Genomic DNA, 23,169 nt, shown 5'->3' on the forward strand with positions numbered 1-23,169 from the left:
GGCTCAGACTCCATCTGATGGTGAGGGGGCTAGTGTTCTATGACGATGTCCAGGACAGGCCGTCTGCACTCAAGGCAACCTTAGTCTCCAACATCAAGGCTGAACAGCCCCCAAGCCCAAAGGAGAGGTGTCAGCTCAAATGCCAGATGGAGACCCAGCCCATCCAGAGGAGTGCCCGACTACACGACTCCTTGGGAGTAAAGATCTGGCTGCAGGTGATCACTGGGAGTCGGCTGAGATTTGGGATGTGGTTCAGCAACTCCCTCCCTTTAGGATGCACACCTTAACGTGGTGAGGGGGTTTGAGAGTGCTGAAGAAGCTGAGAGCAATGCCATCAGGAGTTTAGACCAAGAGGCTAGACTCCTAGCAGGGGCACCCATGGCGAAATGGTCAAAGGTGAGATACCAGACTAAGATGCATCCAAACTCAGAGGAAGGCAATGGTAAACCACCTCTGAATACCTCTTTCCACGAAAACCCTATGAACAGAGTATCCAAAATACAACACGAGATAGTGCTGGAAGATGAGACCCCCAGGTCAGAAGGCACTCCAGAGCTACTGGGGAAGAACAAAGGACAAGTACGAGTAGTGCTGTGACTAATGACGCAGCTGGGTCAAAGCTTAAAGGAAGCCCAGAGGCTGATGCGCACAGATGCAAAAGGAGAGTCCGGAGTTGTATGATGCACACAATAGGAACATGGAATGTGAGAAGCATGAACCAGGGAAAGCTAGAAATTGTCAAGCAAGAGATGGAGCGTATCAACATTATAATACTTGGCGTGAGTGAATTAAAATGGACTGGAGTGGGACATTTTCAATCAGGCAACTACAAAATATTTTATGCAGGAAGTGAGAAATCAAGAAGAAACGGAGTTGCTTTAATAGTGAGAAGTGATGTAGCAAAAGCAATTAAGAGCTACAACGCAAGGTCTGAGTGAGTGATATCAATGAGATTAAATGGGAAACCTATTAACATAACCATCATCCAAGTCTACGCTCCAACATCAAACACAGAAGAAGATGAATTGGAGAGATTTTACGCAGAAGTACAGGAGGAAATTGATCACACACCAAAACAAGACATGATGATAATCATGGGGGACTGGAATGCAAAAGTAGGGAACAGAGAAGAATCCCGTTCCGTGCCCGGGACTTACCGGGCAAAGGGGCGAGCTTGCGGCCGCTGCCGATGTCCGGGCCGCCATCTTAGGGGATGCGCGTGCACACGGCGCGCTGGCGCGCCGTCGTGTCACACGGCAGGGAGGCGGGGCGGCTGAAGGCTATTTAAGGCCGCCCCGCCTGCTTCCCGCCATCCAGTTCAAATTTCGGCGGCAATCTTGGCAGCCGCAGCAGCAGCAGCAGCTTCGGCGCGGCGCGGCTCCTTTGCCGGTGCACGTGGGCCTCCGGAGGCTTTCTGAGGCCAGGCTGGCTGTGCGGCGGCGAGCCCCCCCCAGCCTCCTCGGGAGACAGGGAGGCAGCGGCGGCGAGGCGGCGCATAGCGAGGCTTGGCGGCTGGCACCAAGGCCTACACGGCGAGGCTCCTGGCCTTGGGAGGCCCTGTGGCGGCAGTGCAGTCACTACGAGGCGGCAGCGCAGGATCGGATCCAGCAGCGCGAGGACCACAGGCTAGGCGGCCTTTGGCAGGCAATTTTTAAATTTAAATTTTAATTTTAATTAACGCGGGGGTAGGGGGTGCACGACCCCAACCATCAATCCTTGCCGCGTGCAGGGCAATTAGGCTCCCCCCCGGATAATTGGGTGCCGGGAGGGGGTATAGAATAAGCAGGTGGGCCCCTTCACAACGTTTTGAAATCACGTCGTTTTGTAAGCGGGGCCCCTATCTCCCGCTCTAGACAGGGTTGGGCCAGGGAGACCCAAATCAGCTAGATATGCCACCCAAGAAAGGACAAGGGGGGCCAAAAGGGAAAGGAAAGGCCCCCAAAGCGGGGGGAAGATGCCCACCCCCAGCGGCGGTGGGGGCAAGGAGTGGGGAGGGGCCACCATGGGCGGCCATATTAGCCAGGTTGGAGGCCCTAGAGCATAGCTCAGGCCATCCTAGTGCACCTCGGGACCAACCTGTGACAGGGAAGGTGAAGGACCCACCACCTAAACGTTATCGAGGGAAAACACAGCGGCCAGTGAACAGGGCTGATGCAGGGGCTGTTGCTTCCATCTTAGTGCAACTGGATGCGCTGGAGGCCGGGCCCAGGGCTGAGGCGAGGACACCCAGCATAGAGCCAGGCGCAGCTCCCACCTTGCAAGCAGCCCCGACAATGCAGCCCACACAAGGACCTTCGGCGGAAAGCACACAGGGTGAGTCCTCTATCGTGCCACACCAACAAGGGCAGCGGCAGTGGAGCTGGACCCCCTGGGGGTACCCCTACTGGCTCTTTTCCCCACCAGCGGTAACCGAGGGATATGGGCAGGCAGGGACTCCCGCAGGCGGGGGGGAGGTTACGTCACAGCAGCAGCATCCCCTAAGGGAGGCCTGTGAGCAGGTCTGGCACCTCGCTGCTGGGACGGCGATGGAAGGAGGGAATCAGCCCACCCTGTCTGCCAACCTCCCTGCAGAGATATCCGACCCCCTGGGATCAGTCAGAGAGGGGGCCATACCTTTTGGGGAGACGTCTGCCCCACTAGGTTTTCATCTGCTGCCTGCTACGAAGGACAGAATATGGAAGGGAGAGTACGTGGACCTATTCTCACTCCTGTACAGGGAGCCGGTTGGGAAGGATAAGGATAAAGGGGAACATGCAGAGCCCGATAGGCCCAAGCGGCGACGGGTAGAGCGCTCTTGGTCTAACTGGCTGCCTGCATTCCTTACGTACATTGGGGTGGTAATACAGAGGCAGCGTCATAGGGCCTCGGTACTGATCAAATACCTCGATATCATATATCGGGGCTACTCTGAGTTCCAGGGGATGGCATGGCTGGACTACGACCAGGCGTTCCGTATGAGGGCGGCTTTTGATACATCCCTCCCCTGGGACAAAAAGGAGGCTGACCTGTGGCTGCAATTTATGGCACATTCTAAGCCCATGGCAGGTGATAGGGCAGACAGTAGCCATCTCTTGGCGCGCCAGGCATCAGCAACTGCTTCCCGCAGGCCTGCGGGGCAGGGGGTTCAACCCCGCCTGCTTTGCTGGGAGTTCAGCTCGCGTGGCCTCTGCGGTCGGAGCCCATGCAGGTTTAGACATGAATGTGCCATATGTGGGGGCCCCCACGCCTGCACTAGCTGCCCCAGGGGCCGCCCCTTCAGGGGTGGAAACAGGGATTCGACTGGCGCAAGAAAGCCAGGAGCTGCAGGCGCAGCTCAGGGAAAGGGGCCCCAGCCCAATTAAAATTGCTGAGCTCCAACACTTACTCCACCTTTACCCCCTAGTCCAAGATGCCCAGTTTTTACTCGAAGGCTTCACAGTGGGTTTTCGGATCCCCTATTTGGGTCCCAGGCGACCTTTCATGTCCCGCAACCTTAAGTCAGTAGAAGGCATGGAATCAGTTCTGAGAGAAAAAATTAGGAAGGAAATAGTAGCCGGCCGGGTTTTGGGCCCCTTTGCGGCACCACCCATCCCCTCACTCAGAGTTTCCCCGTTGGGCCTCGTCCCCAAGAGGGCACCAGGTGAATTTCCCCTGATACACCACCTGTCCTTTCCAAAGGGTGAGTCAGTCAATGACTTCATCCCAGCGGAGCTGTGCTCAGTCCGCTACACATCATTCGACTGTGCTGTGCGAATGGTCAGGGACTGCGGGGTCGGGGCTCTTATGGGAAAGTGTGACATCAAGTCTGCTTTCCGCCTCCTCCCGGTCCACCCACAGGACTTCAAGCTGTTGGGCTTGGCTTTTGAGGGTGAATATTACGTGGACAGGGCATTGCCTATGGGCTGCTCTATATCATGCTCTGTTTTCGAGCGCTTCAGCTCCTTCTTGGAATGGGCGGTCAAGAGGCGTGCAGGCTTGCAATCAGCGGTACACTATTTGGATGACTACCTGTTTGCGGGCCCTGCGGACTCAGGCACCTGTAGGGCGTTCATGGCACATTTCGCGAGACTGGCTGGGGAGCTGGGCGTCCCCCTCGCGGCCGAGAAAACTGAGGGCCCATCCACCGCTCTCACGTTTCTGGGCATCGAGACAGATACGGTGGCCCAATGCTGCAGGCTCCCTCATGACAAGTTGGGGGCCCTCAGGGAGAAGATCTCAGAGGTGGTCAGTTCTAATAAGGTGACATTAGCCACGCTCCAACGGCTGGCAGGCCATCTGAACTTTGCCTGCAGGGTTGTAGCGCCCGGCCGTGCCTTCCTGCGGCGCGTATATGACGCCATGGCTGGCCTATCACGATCCTACCACCGTACACGGGTGACAGCCGCTCTTAGGGCTGACCTGACAGTGCGGTCCACCTTCTTGCGGGAATTTAATGGGGTCTCCCTATGGAGAAGGGATCGCCTGTTGGAGGCAGAGCTACAGGTGCACTCCGATGCCTCGGGTGCCTTCGGTTTTGGGGTCATTCTTCATGACTCATGGTGCCACGGCAGCTGGCCGCAGGGCGCCTGGTGGTATTGGCCCCATGCCAGCAGCAAGAACTCTGCCCAGTAACAGCCCTGCGTGGTTTTGTGGCAATGAGGGGGTCGCAGTCAGGGTACCTATTCATACATAGGAACTCCCAGCCCCCTACCAGATACCAGTTCTGGTCTGTGGCGAAGGCCGCACTGGGGAATTTAGGCGTGGACCCCAGTAAGTTTGGGACACACTCCTTCCGGATAGGCGCGGCCTCCACGGCGGCCCTCTTGGGCTTCTCTAAAGACAGGCTTCAGGTGGTGGGCGGGTGGTCCTCGGACGCGTACAAGGCCTACGTTAGACCACTGGCTGACACACACGACGCCAGCAGCTAGATGTTGCCCCCCCATGCCCCCCTTTTTTGTTAGCCAATGTCGTTGTTGTTTCAACAGATTGCTGGACAAGATCGGAGCAGCCACGCATCCTCCTATGTGGCCACAGTATGATTTTCTGGGCGGGCCGCAGGGCGGCGAAGTCTCACTTTGGCACGCAGCTGGGGCTCAGTCAATGGGCCGCAGTGCGGTGGCTGGGACGTCGGGGGATGCGTTGGGACAGGCTCCTGCCAGCCTTGTTTCAACCAGCTGTGGAACTGGCGGTGCCCCAGGTGCTGGTCATCCACCTCGGGGGCAACGACTTGGGTCTGTTAAAGGGCAAGGCCCTAATTGAACAGGCATGCGGTAACCTCCGGGCCATTGCACGTCGCTGGCCGGGGGTGCACTTAGTGTGGTCAGACATCCTGCCGCGCAGGAGGTGGAATTGTGCCGGTGATCCATGCGGGATGGACAGGGCACGGAAAAAGGTGAACAGGCAAATTCAGAGAGCCCTTAGGGACTTGGGAGGTTCTGTTATCCACCACCCAGAGGTGGGCCACAACAAGCTGGAGCTGTTTCGGCCTGACGGCGTCCATTTGACTGACACGGGCAATGACATCTTTCTTGGGGACCTGCAGAAGGGTTTACACCAGATTCTTCTCGGGTGTGGGGTAAAGGGGGACTAAGCAGAGGCTTGTCCCCCTTTTGTGGCGAAGAAGTGCGGGGAAAGGTTAAAGGGAAAGGGCAGCTAGGTGACACCTTTAGGCACCTTTGGGGGTGACAGGCGGTCCGGAGGCCTGCAGCTCAGGGCTACACGGCCCGGGGACAGGGTACGGGCCGCCTTTGGGGCCAACGTGCCTCATCCGCTCGGAGTTTCAGGGCTCCGAGGGGCGGTGATGCGGATTGGACCCCCTACACATCTTCAGGGTGTGGCTGGAGCTGGGGGGCTGGCACAGGTCAGCCCCAGGCTCAGGCAGGGTATGGTCGCCCGATAGCTGCAAACAGGCTTTGCCTGGATCACCAGAATGCTCCCGCACTTAATCTCCCTTCTGCAGGTTCATTATTCAATTATTTATTTATTTATTTATTTTATTACATTTCTAGACCGCCCTATAGCAGAAAGCTCTCAGGGCGGTGTACAACAAATAAAATCACAATTAAAATATGAGCAAGTGTGAAAAATATAACATGATAAAAATCCGAAATAGAATTGCCATGAGTTTATAAATTAAAATCCATATTAGGTTTAAAATTAAATTTAAAATGTTTAAAAAGCCTGGGCGAAAAGGTAGGTTTTTACCTGGCGCCGAAAAGATAACAAAGAAGGCGCCAGGCGTATCTCGTCTGGGAGGGCATTCCATAGTTCGGGGGCCACCACCGAGAAGGCCCTAGATCTAGTTGTTGATCTCCGGGCCTCTTTATGAGTTGGGACCCGGAGAAGGGCCTTCGACGTCGAGCGTAGTGAACGGGTAGGTACATAGCGAGAGAGGCGTTCCACCAGGTATTGCGGTCCGATGCCGTTTAGGGCTTTATAGGTAAGAACCAACACTTTGAATCTGGCCCGGAAACATATCGGTAGCCAGTGCAGCTGCGCCAGGACAGGTGTTATATGGTCAAATTTCTTTGTCCCAGTGAGAACTCTGGCCGCAGCATTTTGCACTAGCTGAAGTTTCCGAACCATCTTCACAGGTAGCCCCACATAGAGTGCATTACAGTAGTCCAATCTAGAGGTTACCATAGCATGGATAACTGAGGCGAGATTCTCCCTGTCCAGATAGGGTCGTAGTTGGGCTACCAGCCGAAGCTGGTAGAATGCATTCCGTGCCACCGAGGCTACCTGAGCCTCAAGTGACAGGAGCGGATCTAATAAGACCCCCAAACTACGTACCTGCTCCTTTAGGGGGAGTGTAACCCCATCTAGGGAAGGTCGAACGTCAACCATCTGGGCAGAGGGCCCTCCCACCAACAGCATCTCAGTCTTGTTAGGATTGAGTTTCAGTTTATTAGCTCTCATCCAGCCCATTATCGCGGCCAGGCAGCGGTCTAGTACATCAACAGCCTCACCTGACGAAGATGAAAAGGAGTAGTAGAGCTGCGTATCATCAGCATATTGCTGGAAACGCACTCCAAAACTCCTGATGACCTCACCCAGCGGCTTCATATAGATATTGAAAAGCATGGGGGACAGAACTGAACCCTGTGGGACTCCATATTGGAGTACCCAGGGACTCGAGTAATGTTCCCCCAGCATCACCTTCTGGAGACGATTCCCGAGATAGGAGCAGAGCCACCGCCAAGCAGTGCCTCCCACTCCTAAATCCGTAAGTCGCTCCAGAAGGATACCATGGTCGATGGTATCAAACGCCGCTGAGAGATCAAGGAGAACCAACAGAGTTACACTCCCTCTGTCTTTCTCCCGACAGAGGTCATCATACAGGGCGACCAAGGCCGTTTCTGTACCAAACCCTGGCCGAAAGCCCGATTGAAATGGGTCCAGATAATCAGTTTCATCCAAGAGAGCCCGGAGTTGGCGAGCGACCACACGCTCTAGGACCTTGCCCAGGAATGGAACATTTGCTACCGGCCTATAGTTGTCCAAATTATCAGGGTCCAAGGAGGGTTTTTTTAGGAGCGGTCTCACCACCGCCTGTTTCAGGCAGGATGGGACCACTCCCTCTCGTAAAGAGGCATTAATCACCTCCTTGGCCCAGCCGGCTGTTCCATTCCTGCTAGCTTTTATTAGCCATGAGGGGCAAGGATCCAGAGCAGAAGTGGTCGCCCGCACCTGTCCAAGCACCTTGTCCACATCCTCGAGCTGTACCAACTGAAACTCATCCAGTAAAACAGGACAAGACTGTGCTCTGGACACCTCATTAGGATCAACTGCTACAATAATGGAGTCAAGGTCCCGGCGGATGTTCATGATCTTATCACGAAAGTGTCGCGCAAACTCATTACAGCGGGCAATTGATGGTGTTATTGCGTCCTGGGAACCAGAGTGTAAAAGTCCCCGGACAACTTTATAAAGTTCTGCTGGGCGGTTAAGAGATGACTGAATAGAGACAGCAAAGTATTGCTTCTTTGCTGCTCTCACTGCCTTCACATAGAGTTTGGTAGAGACCCTCACAAGTGCATGATTACAGCCGTCGGGAGTTCGCCTCCATTTGCACTCAAGCCGTCTCCTTTCTTGCTTCATCACTCTTAGCTCCGGGGTAAACCAGGGAGCCAATTGAGTTCTGCAACGGAGAGGGCGCACCGGGGCGATCGTGTCAACTGCCCGGGCCATTTCTGTATTCCACAGTGTGGCCAGGGTTTCGACAGGACCGTCAATTCTATCAGCCGGAAAATTCCCTAGAGCCATCAGAAAACCCTCAGGATTCATTAGTGTCCGGGGACGGACCATCTTAATTGGTCCTCCACCCTTGCAGAGGGGAGAAGACAATGTGAGTCTAAACCTTAATAGGCGGTGATCTGACCATGACAAAGGAATAGATGTAAAATTCCTCACTCTCAGATCACCATCCCCTAATCCAGAGGCAAAAATCAAGTCCAGAGTGTGCCCCGACACATGCGTAGGGCCAGTAGCAAATTGAGACAGCCCCATGGCTGTCATGGAGGTCATGAAGTCCTGAGCTGCTCCAGATAAAGAGGCCTCAGCATGAATGTTGAGATCCCCCAATACCAAAAGTTTGGGGGAACGCAACAATAGATCCGAGACCACCTCTGTCAGCTCAGTTAGGGAGGCTGTTGGGCAGCAGGGTGGACGGTACACCAACAGTATTCCCAGTCTGTCTCGCTGACCCAACGTTATGTGTAGACACTCTAGACCATTAGCCACCTGGATAGGGTGCCTAACAAGAGGGATGGAACTTCTATAGACCACAGCGATTCCCCCTCCCCGACCCTCGGATCTACCCAGATGCTGAACCGAATACCCAGGTGGGCACAACTGGGAGAGATTAATACCTCCCAGATCGCTCACCCAGGTCTCGGTAATACATGCCAGATCAGCCGCCTCATCCACAATTAGGTCATGAATGAGGGAGGTTTTATTATTTACTGATCTGGCATTGAAAAGCAGCAACTGGAGATCCGAGGGTTGGCTGATAGAACTACCAGCAATCCTGTGGGTGTGAGGAGGACCGGAACACGTCACAGCCACCAGTTGTCTGGGTTGAGTTCCCCTTAATTGGCATGTCCTACTCACAGCGCCATACCTCCCATTACCCGTCACTACACTAATAGGGGCCCCCTTTGGTCCTCCCTCCCACAACACTGTCCTCTCGCCCAGGCACATGATAAAAATAAAATAAATAATAAAACTCATGGCATATACACACAATCACACACTCACTCATACAACCCACTCATACATTCAGACAGCACAGCAGCATCCGAGGGGCTTCAGCAACCGGCAGTCCGTAGTAGCTGATGTAATAAGGGGCCCAAAAGTGATGGACAGCAGGCAATGGGTCTCCCAAGCCCCCTCAGCCAGCCGGCTTATATATCCCCTCCAGAGAAGGGACAGGTGGAACAGTATCAGGCACAGCTGGCTGAGTACCTGGAGCCTGGTCCTGCAAGGTGCCCACGTGCAGAGCAGGAGCCCAAGAAGGAGAGAGCAGAGATGTTATCCAAGCAGCAGCGCAGCAGCAGCAAAGCAGGCAGATGGCTCTCCCTCCCTGGGCAGTGATGGTCCTCTTCCCCTTGCAGGCAGTGGGTCTCCCAAGCCCCCTCAGCCAGCCAGCTTATATATCCCCTCCAGAGAAGGGACAGGTGGAACAGTATCAGGCACAGCTGGCTGAGTACCTGAGGCCTGGTCCTGCAAGGTGCCCACGTGCAGAGCAGGAGCCCAAGAAGGAGAGAGCAGAGATGTTATCCAAGCAGCAGCGCAGCAGCAGCAAAGCAGGCAGATGGCTCTCCCTCCCTGGGCAGTGATGGTCCTCTTCCCCTTGCAGGCAGTGGGTCTCCCAAGCCCCCTCAGCCAGCCAGCTTATATATCCCCTCCAGAGAAGGGACAGGTGGATTCTGTTTAAATAAAGTGGCCCATTATTTAACCCAAGGAATGGTGTCTGTGTTTTATTTCGGCAATAGGCACACACCAAAACAATAGGCACACACCAAAACAAGACATGATGATAATCATGGGGGACTGGAATGCAAAAGTAGGGAACAGAGAAGAACTAGGAACTGTGGGGAAATGGGGCTTAGGTGACAGAAATGAAGCAGGAGAAAGACTTACTGAATTCTGTGAAGCCAATAATTTGTTTCTTGCCAACACATTTTTTGAGCAACGAAAAAGACAACTGTACATGTGGACATCACCAGATGGTCAATATAGGAATCAAATTGATTATATAATTGGAAACAGAAGATGGAGAAGTTCCATACTTTCTGCAAAAACAACACCAGGAGCAGACTGCGGTACAGATCATGAACTGATCGTATTGAAAATCAGAGTAAAGCTAAAGAAGAACAACAAAGCACTCATAATGCCAAAATACAATTTAAATAACATCCCAGAAGAATATAAAGATCAAATAAGGAACAGGTTTGAGGCTTTAAACTTAGTTGACAGAGAACCAGAAGAACTATGGCCTGAAGTCAGGGACATTATCAGAGAAGAATGCAAAAAGACAATACCTCTTCTTAAAAAGAGAGAAAGACCTCAATGGATGACTGAAGAAACTCTTAAAATGGTTAAAGAGAGAAGGAAAGCAAAAGCAAAAGGAGAAACACGGTCAGAACCCTAAATGCAACTATACAACGACTAGTACGTAGGAACAAAGAAAACTATTGCAATAGTTATTATATAGAAATAGAAAAGGACAACAAAATGGGAAGAACAAGAGCCCTATTCCAAAAGATTAGAGAAATGAAAGGGAAATTTAAACCACGAGTAGGGATGTTGAATAATCAACAGGGGAACACACTGACTGACTGAGATGAAATAAAAGAAAGATGGAAGCAATACACTGAAGAACTCTATAAAAGACATGTCAGGATGACAGATTCATTCATGGAGGAACCATATGATGAAGAACCAGAAATTTTAGAATGTGAGGTGAATGCTGCTCTTAAAATTCTTGGAAGAAACAAATCACCAGGAATAGATGGCATACCAATAGGGTTGCTACAAGCTACTGAGACTGAATCTGTCCAAATTTTGACAAATATTTGTCAAGAAATATGGAAAACTAAACAATGGCCCACAGACTGGAAGCGTTCAATATATATCCCAATTCCAAAGAAAGGGGATCCCAGATAATGCAGTAATTACCGAACTATTGCCTTAATATCCCATGCAAGTAAAGTAATGCTCAAGATTCTACAACAAAGGCTCTTACCATATATGAAGCGAGAAATCCCAGACGTCCAAGCTGGATTTAGAAAGGGAAGAGGCACCAGAGATCATACTGCAAACATACGTTGGATAATGGAACGGAACAAGGAATTTCAGAAGAAAAGCACCCTGTGCTTTATAGACTACAGCGAAGTCTTTGACTGTGTAGATCATGAAAAACTATGGCATGTTTTAAAAGAAATGGGGGTGCCACAGCATCTGATTGTCCTGATGCGCAACCTATACTCTGGACAAGAGGCTACTGTAAGGACAGAATATGGAGAAACCGATTGGTTCCCCATTGGAAAGGGTGCGAGACAGAGTGTATTTTATCACCCTATTTGTTTAATCTGTACGCAGAACATATCATACGGAAAGTGGGATTGGACCAAGATGAAGGTGTGAAAATTGGAGGGAGAAACATCAATAATTAAGATATGCAGATGATACCATACTCTTAGCAGAAACCAGTAATGATATGAAATGAATGCTGATGAAAGTTAAAGAGGAAAGCACAAATAATAAATAATAATAATAAAATTTTATTTGTTAGTCGCCTATCTGTCCGAGTTAACGGACACTCTAGGCGACGTACAACAATGCAAAATACATAAATCAATATACAAATCAACAAGTCATAACATCAATTCATCTAAAACCATTCTTCAATTGATACACCATAAAACTAGTCCACCCCAGAAACCCCATAGGCCTGCCTGAATAGCCAGGCCTTTAAGGCTCAAGAAAAAGCAGGACTACAGCTGAACGTCAAAAGACTAAAGTAATGACAACAGAAGATTTATGTAACTTTAAAGTTGACAATGAGGACATTGAACTTGTCAAGGATTATCAATACCTCGGCACAGTCATTAACCAAAATGGAGACAATAGTCAACAGACAATAGTCAAGAAATCAGAAGAAGGCTAGGACTGGGGAGGGCAGCTGTGAGAGAACTAGAAAAGGTCCTCAAATGCAAAGATGTATCACTGAACACTAAAGTCAGGATCATTCAGGCCATGGTATTCCCAATCTCTATGTATGGATGTGAAAGTTGGACAGTGAAAAATGCGGATAAGATAAAAATCAACTCATTTGAAATGTGGTGCTGGAGGAGAGCTTTGCGCATACCATGGACTGCGAAAAAGACAAATAACTGGGTGTTAGAACAAATTAAACCAGAACTGTCACTAGAAGTTAAAATGATGAAACTGAGGTTATCATACTTTGGACACATCATGAGAAGACATGATTCACTAGAAAAGACAATAATGCTGGCGAAAACAGCAGAAAAAGAGGAAGGCCAAACAAGAGATGGATTGATTCCATAAAGGAAGCCACAGACCTGAATTTACAAGATCTGAACAGGGTGGTTCATGACAGATGCTCTTGGAGGTCGCTGATTCACAGGGTCACCATAAGTCATAATCGACTTGAAGGCACATAACAACAACAACAATCAGCAACTCCAACTTAAAAACCTCAGGGCTAGGCTAGAAGGGCTGCTGGAACAATGTCTATACTTCAGCTCTGTACCTGACCCATCTAAAGATTACCTGTGGACCCCAGACCTATCTCTTGCTTTGCCCCTTACCTGCATTGCTTACAGACTGTTTGGCTTCTGACCCCAATTCCTGCCTGACCCCCTTGGTTTTGAGATCGACACTGGATTCTGACTTCAGCCTGGCCCTGGATACTGCCTTTGTGCCACCCTCACTTGTGTTTCTCTCACCTCCTTAAGGAGCCCAGTGAGAAGAGACATGTGTGTGTGTGTTATGTGCCTTCAAGTCAAATATGACTTAAGGTGACCCTATGAATCAGCGACCTCCAGTAGCATCTGTTGTAAACCACCCTATTCAGATCTTGTTCTTCCCCAGTAACTCAATAAGTGCCATCTGACCTGGGGGTCTCATCTTCTAGCACTATCTCGTGTTGCATTCTAGATAGTTTATTCATAGGGTTTTCATGGTAAAAAGTATTCAGAGGTGGTTTACCATTGCCTTCCTCCAAGTCTGGATGCATCTTAATCTGGTGTCTCAGCTTTGACCATTCCGCCTTGGGTGTATCCTTTTCATCTAAACTCCTGCCAGCGTTGCTCTCAGCTTCTCTGATACTCTCAAACCCCTCATCACTTTAAGGTGTGCATCCTAGAGGGAGCGAACAGGCATAGCAGGCAGGAAATACTGAGGCAATTCTTGTTACCAAAAATGCTCTGATAAAAATTGCTTGTCTCATCCGTATTTCCCATCTTCCTAAACCAAGGGTCTTTCAGCTTTTTGGACCTGGGCACATTTTTAATTTTGAGAGTGCTGAGGGCGCCAGTCACCAAATGGATGCCATATAAGTGGTACATAATACAAATGGCTTTCATGAAGGGCATGGCATAACACAACATGGCTTCTGTGGAGGGGCATGACATAACACAAAATTAGAGAATGATCATTGCTACTTCTCTCCAACTCCCTGGACAACCTTGTGTTTACAATGGAAAGCTGTTAAAGGCACAAGAACCCTGTTTTCCCCAATTCAGTTCCTAAACCAAACTTAGGTTTGTTTATTTATTTATTTATTTTTATTTTATTCGATTTCTATACCGCCCACAGCCAAAAGGCTCTCAGGGCGGTGCACAACAGGGAATAAAATACAATTGAATTACAAGAAACAGAAAAAGCATACATATTAAGCAAATTAAACAAGCTGGTATACATTAAAAGCTAAAAATAGATTAAAATAATAGGTTAAAATGATAGATTAAAATGCCTGGGAGAATAAAAAGGTTTTAACCTGGCGCCAAAAGGATAAAAGTGTAGGCACCAGGCGCACCTCATCAGGTAGACTGTTCCATAATTCGGGGGCAACCACTGAAATGGCCCTAGATCTTGTAACGACCCTCCGAGCTTCTCTGTGGGTCGGAACTCGGAGGAGGGCCTTTGATGTTGAACGTAGTGACCGGGTAGGTTCATATCGGGAGAGGCGTTCCGCTAGGTATTGTGGTCCCACGCCGTGTAAGTCAAAACTAGCACTTTGAATTTGGCCCGGAAACAAATAGGTAGCCAGTGCAAACGAGCCAGAACAGGTGTTATATGTGCGGACCGCCTGGTCCTCGTCAACAGTCTAGCTGCTGCGTTTTGCACTAGCTGTAGTTTCCGAACTGTCTTCAAAGGCAGCCCCACGTAGAGCGCATTGCAGTAATCCAATCTAGAGGTTACCAGAGCATGCACAACTGAAGCGAGGCCGTCGCTTTCCAGATAGGGATGTAGCTGGGCTACCAACCAAAGGTGGTAGAACGCATTCCGTGCCACCGAGGCCACCTGAGCCTCAAGAGACAGGAATGGATCGAAAAGGACCCCCAAGCTACGAACCTGTTACTTCAGGGGGAGTGTAACCCCATCTAGAACAGGTTGAACATCCACCATCTGGGTAGAGAAGGCACTCACCAACAGTGTCTCAGTCTTGTCAGGATTGAGCCTCAGTTTATTAGCTCTCATCCAGTCCATTGCGATCTTGTAGCTGCTTACCTAGCAGTAAGCACCATTAAACACAAAGGAACTTACTTCTGAAGCAGGCACTTATACCATAGTACCGTACAGTGAATTCTTAATGAGTGCCTGGACTTCATCTCCAGCACAACAGGAGACAGAACTGAGCCTGTTTGCAAAGTTATCACATTTTGCATTTGCCATTTGGGGAGGGAATTTTTAACATCCACCCACACTTATTGTGCAGTGGTATTTACAGAAAATAATTTCTAGGGAGTACCAATCTTGGTAAAAAAGGAAAGGTAAGCTATGGAGATTCCAAGGATTACTAGAAAATGACAGAAGCAGGACAAGAACACTAGAAGGGAGGGGAACACAGTAGTTGTTTCGGACCCCAGAGAGTTCCTCTTGCCAGGTGTAACTCAAGCAACTCACTTATCACAGCTGTGACTTCACTAATTGGTTATAAATCCTGGCAGGCAAGCTGACTTATTTCACAGAAATCACTTAGAAGAGTACCTACACATTTTGCATCATAACTTTTTTTCTAGAAGGGCTACAGATTTAATTTTTTTAAAGAAAAATGAAGTTCAGAGTCTGGGGCCCTTCTTACAGGCACCTATGAAGCCATTCATGGGTGCCAGGTTGGCAACCCCCATTCTAACGCTTTTATTCTATATACCTTTGCAGTATGTTTAATTCTTGGAAATGATAAGATCCTTAAAAATATTTCCCTAGAAAGGCTAGCTAAGCATGTTCTTCATCATAACATCACTGGATCTTTTCAAGAAGTAAGAGGTTCTACAACATGTATTTTTAGAGCAAACACATTTGAATTTCTCTTAAGAGTTCAAATATATTTGAAATTGTTTTTATTCTGTAAACTCAAGCATGTTACTTGATTTCAACATCACTCTCTTACCAATCAGTGAATTTCCACTTGCTTGTGATATACCATTTTTATTATTAAGATGTATACCTTGTCATTCAATTAAGTTGTCAGAATAGCAAGAGTCTAACTAGCATCTTTCAAAACCTGTAAACAAATACCTTGTAAGCATCGTTGTTTTATTTAGGCATGTCAGGACAATTACTTTTAAAAATCACCAAGCTATCAGCCTGGGAGGGTGGATTTGCTCCTATTGGAATCTAAGTTACAAAAACAGACATTTTAATTCCATCACCTGACCTCATTGTGACATCAGATGATTGACAGGTGGGTGGTCCCACCTAACTGTTAAACTTGGCCCACAGGTGTAAGCATGAAGATAAGTTCCCCATCGCTGCTCTAAGTTCAGAAACAATTTAATTTCAGTTACCAGATGCTCTAGATAAACTTCAGAAGAGGACTGTTTTCTCATTCCCTGCTTGTAAGCTTCTTAGAGCATATGGCTCACCACTGTTTGAAATATTATTATATAGATAAAAACAAGTTACTTGCCCAAATGAGTACAAAACAGATGATATCTGAGTCCAAGTATAATGTCTAACATCATTTTCTTTTCAGTTAATTATCTTCCAACGTTTATTTTCTCCAGTTCCCCCCCCATATTCCTTAACAATTTGTCTTACATTCAGCCTCGTCACAAAACTTTCCATTTTCCTAACTAGTTTTTTATAAAACATTGTACTCTTGCACCTCTTCAGCATCAAGCCTGCAGCCTGATCTTACCTATTATTGCCAAGACCCTATTTTTTTATATTTGTTTCTAATGTTTTTAATTGTTGTAAACCGCCCAGAGAGCTTCGGCTATGGGGCGGTATATAAATGCAATAAATAATAATATTTTCTTGGCTCTGCCTCCAACATAAAACATGCAGGAAAACAAAGGCACTGTTATTTTTTTTACATGGGCAGCCGGTCAGTCAGCAACTAGTACCCATCAGTGTCAGAATGAGCCAGACTCCCTTCACTACAATCAGTGCCCCAAAGTGCAGGTGCCTGTGCAGCTCTTAATTATCATCTGTAAGGGCAGGCAATAAGTGAACATTGTGAATTTTCTTTGCGTACTTCCACTGGTGCAATCAGTCACAGATCCAAAAACATCCCAATATATTTATTTTAGTTCGGGTGCATGTGTATTGATGTTTAATCAATTTTTCAGCTGAATTGAGGGAATGCCCTTATGATCAAGGGCCTGGCATGCTGTATACTCTAAGCAAGAAGTTGCCATTGCCCAAAAGCAGGTTTGAAGCTACGTAAGATTCACGTGTTTATTATCAAAATAACCTCTTTCTCAATGGATTTCACAGATCTATTGTCTCTTGTCTGTCACCAAAGTCCTGTGAAAGGTTCTTCTGCTCACAAAATAGAATATTTGAATCCAACACATACATTATGACCTCATTCCCAATCTTTTATTATTATCGCACCATATGATCATCTAGAGATCATGGAACATAATACATAAGGAAATGTTGTGGGCTGTGCCTTCCACAGAGAATACATATTCAGATGCATTTTGAAGGACCAATGGACACATGCACATTCACCTTACATATTCTGTGCAGGGGCAATTGAGATCACATGGGATAGCCTGCATCCATTCCTCATTTTTTCCTTCCCTTGGAAGAGCAAAATTCACCACAAAAGCAAAAACGGGTGTGTGTGTGTCTTACCTAGGAGTAAGTTCCATTCAACACAATTGGATTTACTCCTGAATAAAAATGCACATGTTTGTACTGTAAATTATGCTGCAGACTCCTGCTCTTTTGTGATGTAATCATTGTTACTGCTTTTAGGGAATTCTTTGCTCGCCGTAGATCAATATGATGTTTCTTGTTACAACATGTTGGGAATAATTATACAGCCTAGTGCAAATGTAAAATAATTCAGACTGAAGTATTGTATATATCTTATTCAAGCTGTTTGCAAAAGCTTCTTTTTAAAACAAATCTTATATTATCTAGCCATTTAGGATGGAATCCACAATCAGAGGAAGATGAAGACGGACTTTGTATTTTGAGGGTTACATCCCCTCCAACCACTAGATAATGCTGTATGATCTGGCTTCAATTTACTCTTTTTACTTAGTACAGTATGCAAAATTAATCCCTGGCATTGCTTAATTAAAGACTATCCTGTATCTTTTTGACTCTCTCCTTTATACATTAATGTATAAAAAAGGGAAGCAGCCATCGCTTCTTTATCTCAGAATCCTAAGTGTGTAAGCTGATAACTGGAGCACCTGGGAAGGACTTATTCAGCCTGCAATCTCCATCCTGGAACAGCATCTACACGCTGACCTCAAGACTACAACATTCAGCCTAACATTCCTCCTTTTTTGTTTTTATTTTTCCTTATTCCCCCACCTATGTATAACATTTTGTCTGATTAAAAGTTCTGGAGAAGCAAAAGATAGCCACAATCTTATGACATATTAGTTGATCCTAATAAAGGTATTGTCCATCTGTGCATTCTGGAGTTTTCATCTTATGGACCAACGCAGCTATCTGTATTCTTTAAATCATGTCTCAGATTGCAGGCAAGTATAAATCTTTTAGTGAGCTTTTTTCCTCAAGGCCAGAAAAGAAACTGGACAATACACAAGATTTATATACACTTACACACTTTCCTTTGTTGTAGTATACACTGTACTATATGAATATTTGGAAACAGAGAGAGACAAATCCACTTTCTCCCATGTAATTGTGAACAGGATTGCAGCCTTAAAGGGTCTGTCACTATGCTATGCATCTCCTGATAGTTACACATTTTCAGATACATTGTAGCATGTAATATACTATTTTTTAACATCTAATGTTTACATATTTTAACACATTTTTTAACAAATAAATTATCCCTTCATTTTTTGAAAATGTGCACTCCTATTAAACTACTTGTGCAAGTTCCTGTGCGTAGTTTACTGAATTACTGAGCACTTTTTTAAGCTAAATATTATTGCATCAGTTTTACCTAACTTGATCTTACAGACTTCCACAGTTTATAAGCATAGCTAATTCTCTTTCCACCTTTTCTAAATCTGATTAAAAAAAACAATCTAGAGAAGAATATATATGAAAGTGAATGGGTTACATCAAAAAGTTTCATTCACAGAAGTTCCTCTGTGGGCAGAAGCTCATTCCATGCACTGAATGGAACCTTCCGATTTAAACTATTATCTTTACTTTGCATCTCCTATATTTTTTTGAATTATATAATATAAAACAGCAAAGGGTTACACTGAAATTTCAAAATGTAATGCCAGAAGTGTGAACTCCTCTTGAATGCCTCTTTATATATTAAAATAATCTTGATACAAAATACATTCACTGAAAATCTTGTTTTGTGTTTTCATGGTTCTGTCATCTTTTAAGTGATCTAAAAGTGTAATTTTTTAAAAAGGGTATCTAAAATAATTTTCTATTTAAAGTAATAAGTCACTCAAGGTTATTGAAAGCTTTTTCAACATGTTAAAATAAATGCATGGCAAATAATTTTGTGTTTTTCTCATACTGTATTAAGATTTAATACTTCCCAAGTTTTACAAGACATATTACATAAAAAGGAATAAAACCTGTTTGATCAGTATTTATATATTTCTTTACAATTTATTTCAATCAAGGTAAAGAATAGTTGTCAATCTTATATTTGTTGTTCAATGACATGGGACAATAAGATACAACATCTACACCAGTGGTTCCCAAATGTTTTCCCCCACAGACCACTTGAAAATTGCAGATGCTCTTGGCGGACCAGTTAATGATTTTTATGCCTGTTGTAACAATTGTAATGCACTGTGCTAGATGCTACATTATTTTAATTGTATTTTTATTGCTTCTTTTATTTCTTATATTTTGTTTCTTATTACAATTTGCATTCTATAGAATGCTGTGGACCACCTGAATGAAGCTTGCGGACCATGGTTTCCACTATCCCTGATTACACTTTTGAAACAGTCATCCTTCTTCACATTTGGAGGAATTTGTCTCCTCTATTTATCTTTTGCATGGTATCTGCCAATGCTTTCTTTAGAATGTCAATAAACAATTTATAATATTCGGCTATGAAGTCATCTAGGCCAGTGGTTTTATTGGGCTTTAATGGTTTTATTGCATTAACTGCCTCATATTCCCTAATAGGGTGCTATTGGTAATAACTGAGGAAAAACAAATTCAACACTATGAAGTTCAGCAGTTACGCCACTAATGTCATATGATTACTCAAAATTCCCACTGAGTTCAAAGGGGATTAGTCCTATGTAAGTATGTATCACAGGGACTGGGAAAATTTGGCCTCTGGATGTTGCTGGGCTCCAATTCCCATCAGCCTCAGCCAGAATCATCAATGGGCCAAGTATAACAGGAATTGCGTGGACAACTTCTGGATAGCCACGTATTACCGGATCCTAAATTACTGGAAACATGAGTTTTAAAAACAACAACCATTAAACCACAGTCAACATAACAATATTAATGCGAGGTGGGGGGGGGAAACAATAAGGTTTCTTTACAATGTAGCCACTGCATTACCAGAAACAAAGTGTACATAATAAGTGCAGCATATCGAGCAATGGAAGAATCAGGGCAATCTATTCAAATAGTCATACCCTGGATTACTTTTCATGAAGACACAGAAAGGAGGTTGTAAAGGCGCACTTGTTCAGCCCTTCTGTACACTAAAGTGCCCGCCTTAGCAGGTCTTAAAATGATTGGTCTCTCTCCTCTGATGGATACAGCTCGCCGCCTTCTCGCTGTTGGCAGTCAAGGCAGCCACTTTCCCCTTAACCGCTGCTGTCGCCGCTTCGCTTCCTTTTCCCGCCCCACTTAGCAAAACCCTCTTCCTCTGCTCCCCGCTTCTCCTTTGCGCCCTTCTTTTCCGGCCTTAGTCACCGCCCCTTCCTCAGACCATCAAAATACATCCTCTTCGTCTGTTGCCCCGCGGAGCCTCGACAACCCACTTCGCCTGCTCCCCGAGGCGGTGCCCTGTCCGCTCCTGTCGCCTCAGTGCCTTTCTCGACTCCTGACATGTACATACAAGCCCACACTATCCGGCCCTCAGGACCCAACCCTTCTCTCCCCCGCAAGCTTTTCACGGGAATCCTCGTGCACGTCCCTTTCGTCCCCCACCTTCTTCCAACCCAGTCCCCCGTTTTCCCCACACTACCAACCCTTCTCCCTTTTTATAGTCTGATATACTTACCGTTCGTCAGCTCATGCTTGACAGTGTAAAGAGCCAGGTCCCCTTCTTCTGAGGAGCTCCCGGAGGGTCCCTCCATTTCTTCCCAGGCTCTCCCACCACTCGCTCCCCTTTTCACTCCTCCTCCACCACCACCACCCGCACTGCTGGGGGGCAGGGAGGCAGACAGGCGTAGTGTCACTACCGCCCGAATACGAGGGCTATTTTATTCCTTAGAAAGGTATCCCATGTTTTGAGGGCAGTTGTTGTCGTTGTTTAAAAAAATGATTTGAAAATAATCATAAAACAAGGCGCCTACATTGACAGGCGCTTAATTTAACAATGACTGCCCTTGGAAATGCTTCCCCTCTCATTCACCCACCGACCCCATTCCTAGAGGGGGGGCAGTAAGTGTGGGGGGGAAGCTCTAACATCGAAGACACTATCTACTCCCCCCCGCCACACTGGAGCAATCAGAGAAGAAGGGAGGGCGAACGGAACGTTCATTGGTCCGCAAGACTACACACGGCGCCGAGGTTGGTCAGCGATCTTTGCATGTTACCACCCCTCCGTCCGCCAAAAGGCGAGAGCCTCCATTGGTTCAGTGTCTGAGCCAATCGCTTGCGCTGTTTCTTGCTCCTCTGCCTATTTCCCCCCCCATCTTAGGCTCTTCTGCTCCCCGCTCACCCCGACTCCTCTCCACCATCCAATTTACCTTCTTTCTACTTTCGAGTAAATATTTTGCTCCCGCCTCTTGAGTAGGCCGAGTCTAAAACAGGCAGATCGGTTGCTTAGACACGGAAAATGGACGGTGAGTGGACTTAAGGCCTTGACGCTGTTACCAACTGGAGGGTCTCGCGAAAATGTATAATGTTGCCTCTACCGGTCTCTGCATTTCCAATAATAATTATACTAAAAAGAAAAAAGACACAGTGCAGCCACGTTTACAAGGCGCAGGAAAAAGGGAGGCACCACAGAACGGACAGAACCCACGTTCTGAGTTATTTTAGTGACGAGAGAGTACAGCTGAGGTAGTAAAGCTGTATTTCTAGAAAACAGCCTTGGAGTAACCAGAAATGGCTCAAATGCCAAAACACAGAGGACATTCTGGTACCGGGTAGTCAGGCCTATGATTTATTTCCTGATAGCACTGCGGTGCAAATAATATTTTCTTCTGTGTTTGTCATTTATCAAAAGAATAAAAAATTATGTATTTTTTGTTGTTTTCTCAAACGCAGAGCAAATGTTTTTAACTTTCCAGGAATACTGGTAAAAAAAGAGAAGTACTGAAACTCTTTTAAAGATTAACTGAGGGATTTACAGAGCAATCCTATAGTTGCAGTATTGCAAGATCTAGAGATATTCAACAGCCAGCCTATCCAATGCATGCTTAGAAGGGGTGAGAAAAAACACACATAACCAGAATATACAACCATATACACATACTTTGGTGTTGGAGGAGAGCTTTGCTCATACCATGGACTGCGAAAAAGACAAATAACTGGGTGTCAGAACAAATTAAACCAGAACCATCACTAGAAGCTAAAATGATGAAACTGAGGTTATCATATTTTGGACACATAATGAGAAGACATGATTCACTAGAAGAGACAATAATGCTGTGAAAAATAGAAGGAAGTAGAAAAAGAGGAAGGCCAAACAAGAGATGGATTGATTCCATGAAGGAAGCCACAGACCTGAACTTAAAAGATCTGAACAGGGTGGTTTATAACATATGCTATTGGAGGTCGCCAATTCATAGGGTTGCCATAAGTCATAATCGACTTGAAGGCATGTAACAACAAACAACAATACATATACTGAACTAGCAAAAAAAAAAGTTGATGGGAGTGAAATTCTTTGTGATAGGTCTGAGATTGGTGTAAAGTTGCATTGTCAAGGGGGGAGTGGCCATGAACTGAAGCGAAAAAGGATATGGCATGTGTGCTTCTCTGTGACACCCACATCCTGCCTACAACTCCACCTGACTTTAGCATATTTGAGGAATCCCACCGCTGTGTCTGTCATGGCAGCAGTCTGTATGGTGTTCTTGCAGCATAGCAAGGCTTCTATCAAATGCAATAGCCTTTTAGCTAGTGTGTATTCAGTACAAGGTTGTGCCTTTAGGTTGCAATCCTATATCTACCTACCTGGTGGTAAGTCCCAATGGACTCATCAGGACTTAATTCTGACTAGACATGTAGAAGATGACATTGTAAGACTTTGGCCCTAAACATTAGGAAGAAACATGGTAGGACATGTTGCTGATAAACATGCATAAGATGATTGAACACTTCTACACTTGGAACACTTAGGTTTAAGAAAGAGAAGGCTACAAGCTTACGCACATCTGACTTTGCATAGGAATTTGG

At 46.5% G+C, this 23,169-nt stretch overlaps 2 protein-coding genes across 5 annotated transcripts in view; one reads left to right on the plus strand and one right to left on the minus strand.

Annotated features, from left to right (window-relative positions):
- Positions 1-21,274, minus strand: part of RPS6KA5 (ribosomal protein S6 kinase A5) — a 103,470-nt gene extending 82,196 nt beyond the window's left edge. For 3 of the 4 annotated variants that reach the window (XM_061611958.1, XM_061611957.1, XM_061611956.1), the window contains exon 1: positions 20,822-21,274. In XM_061611958.1, coding sequence (XP_061467942.1) covers positions 20,822-20,897 — 76 coding nt within the window. In that variant the 5' untranslated portion in view covers positions 20,898-21,274. The remainder of the gene's footprint in view (positions 1-20,821) is intronic. The other variant, XM_061611960.1, reaches the window with a different exon arrangement.
- A 133-nt stretch (positions 21,275-21,407) lies between these two features.
- Positions 21,408-23,169, plus strand: part of DGLUCY (D-glutamate cyclase) — a 68,138-nt gene continuing 66,376 nt past the window's right edge. The window contains exon 1 of the mRNA XM_061611961.1: positions 21,408-21,608. The gene's annotated coding sequence lies outside the window, so the exon portion shown is untranslated. The remainder of the gene's footprint in view (positions 21,609-23,169) is intronic.

The sequence above is a fragment of the Rhineura floridana genome, chromosome 2, assembly GCF_030035675.1.
Source record: "Rhineura floridana isolate rRhiFlo1 chromosome 2, rRhiFlo1.hap2, whole genome shotgun sequence".
Taxonomy (NCBI): Eukaryota; Metazoa; Chordata; class Lepidosauria; order Squamata; family Rhineuridae; genus Rhineura; species Rhineura floridana.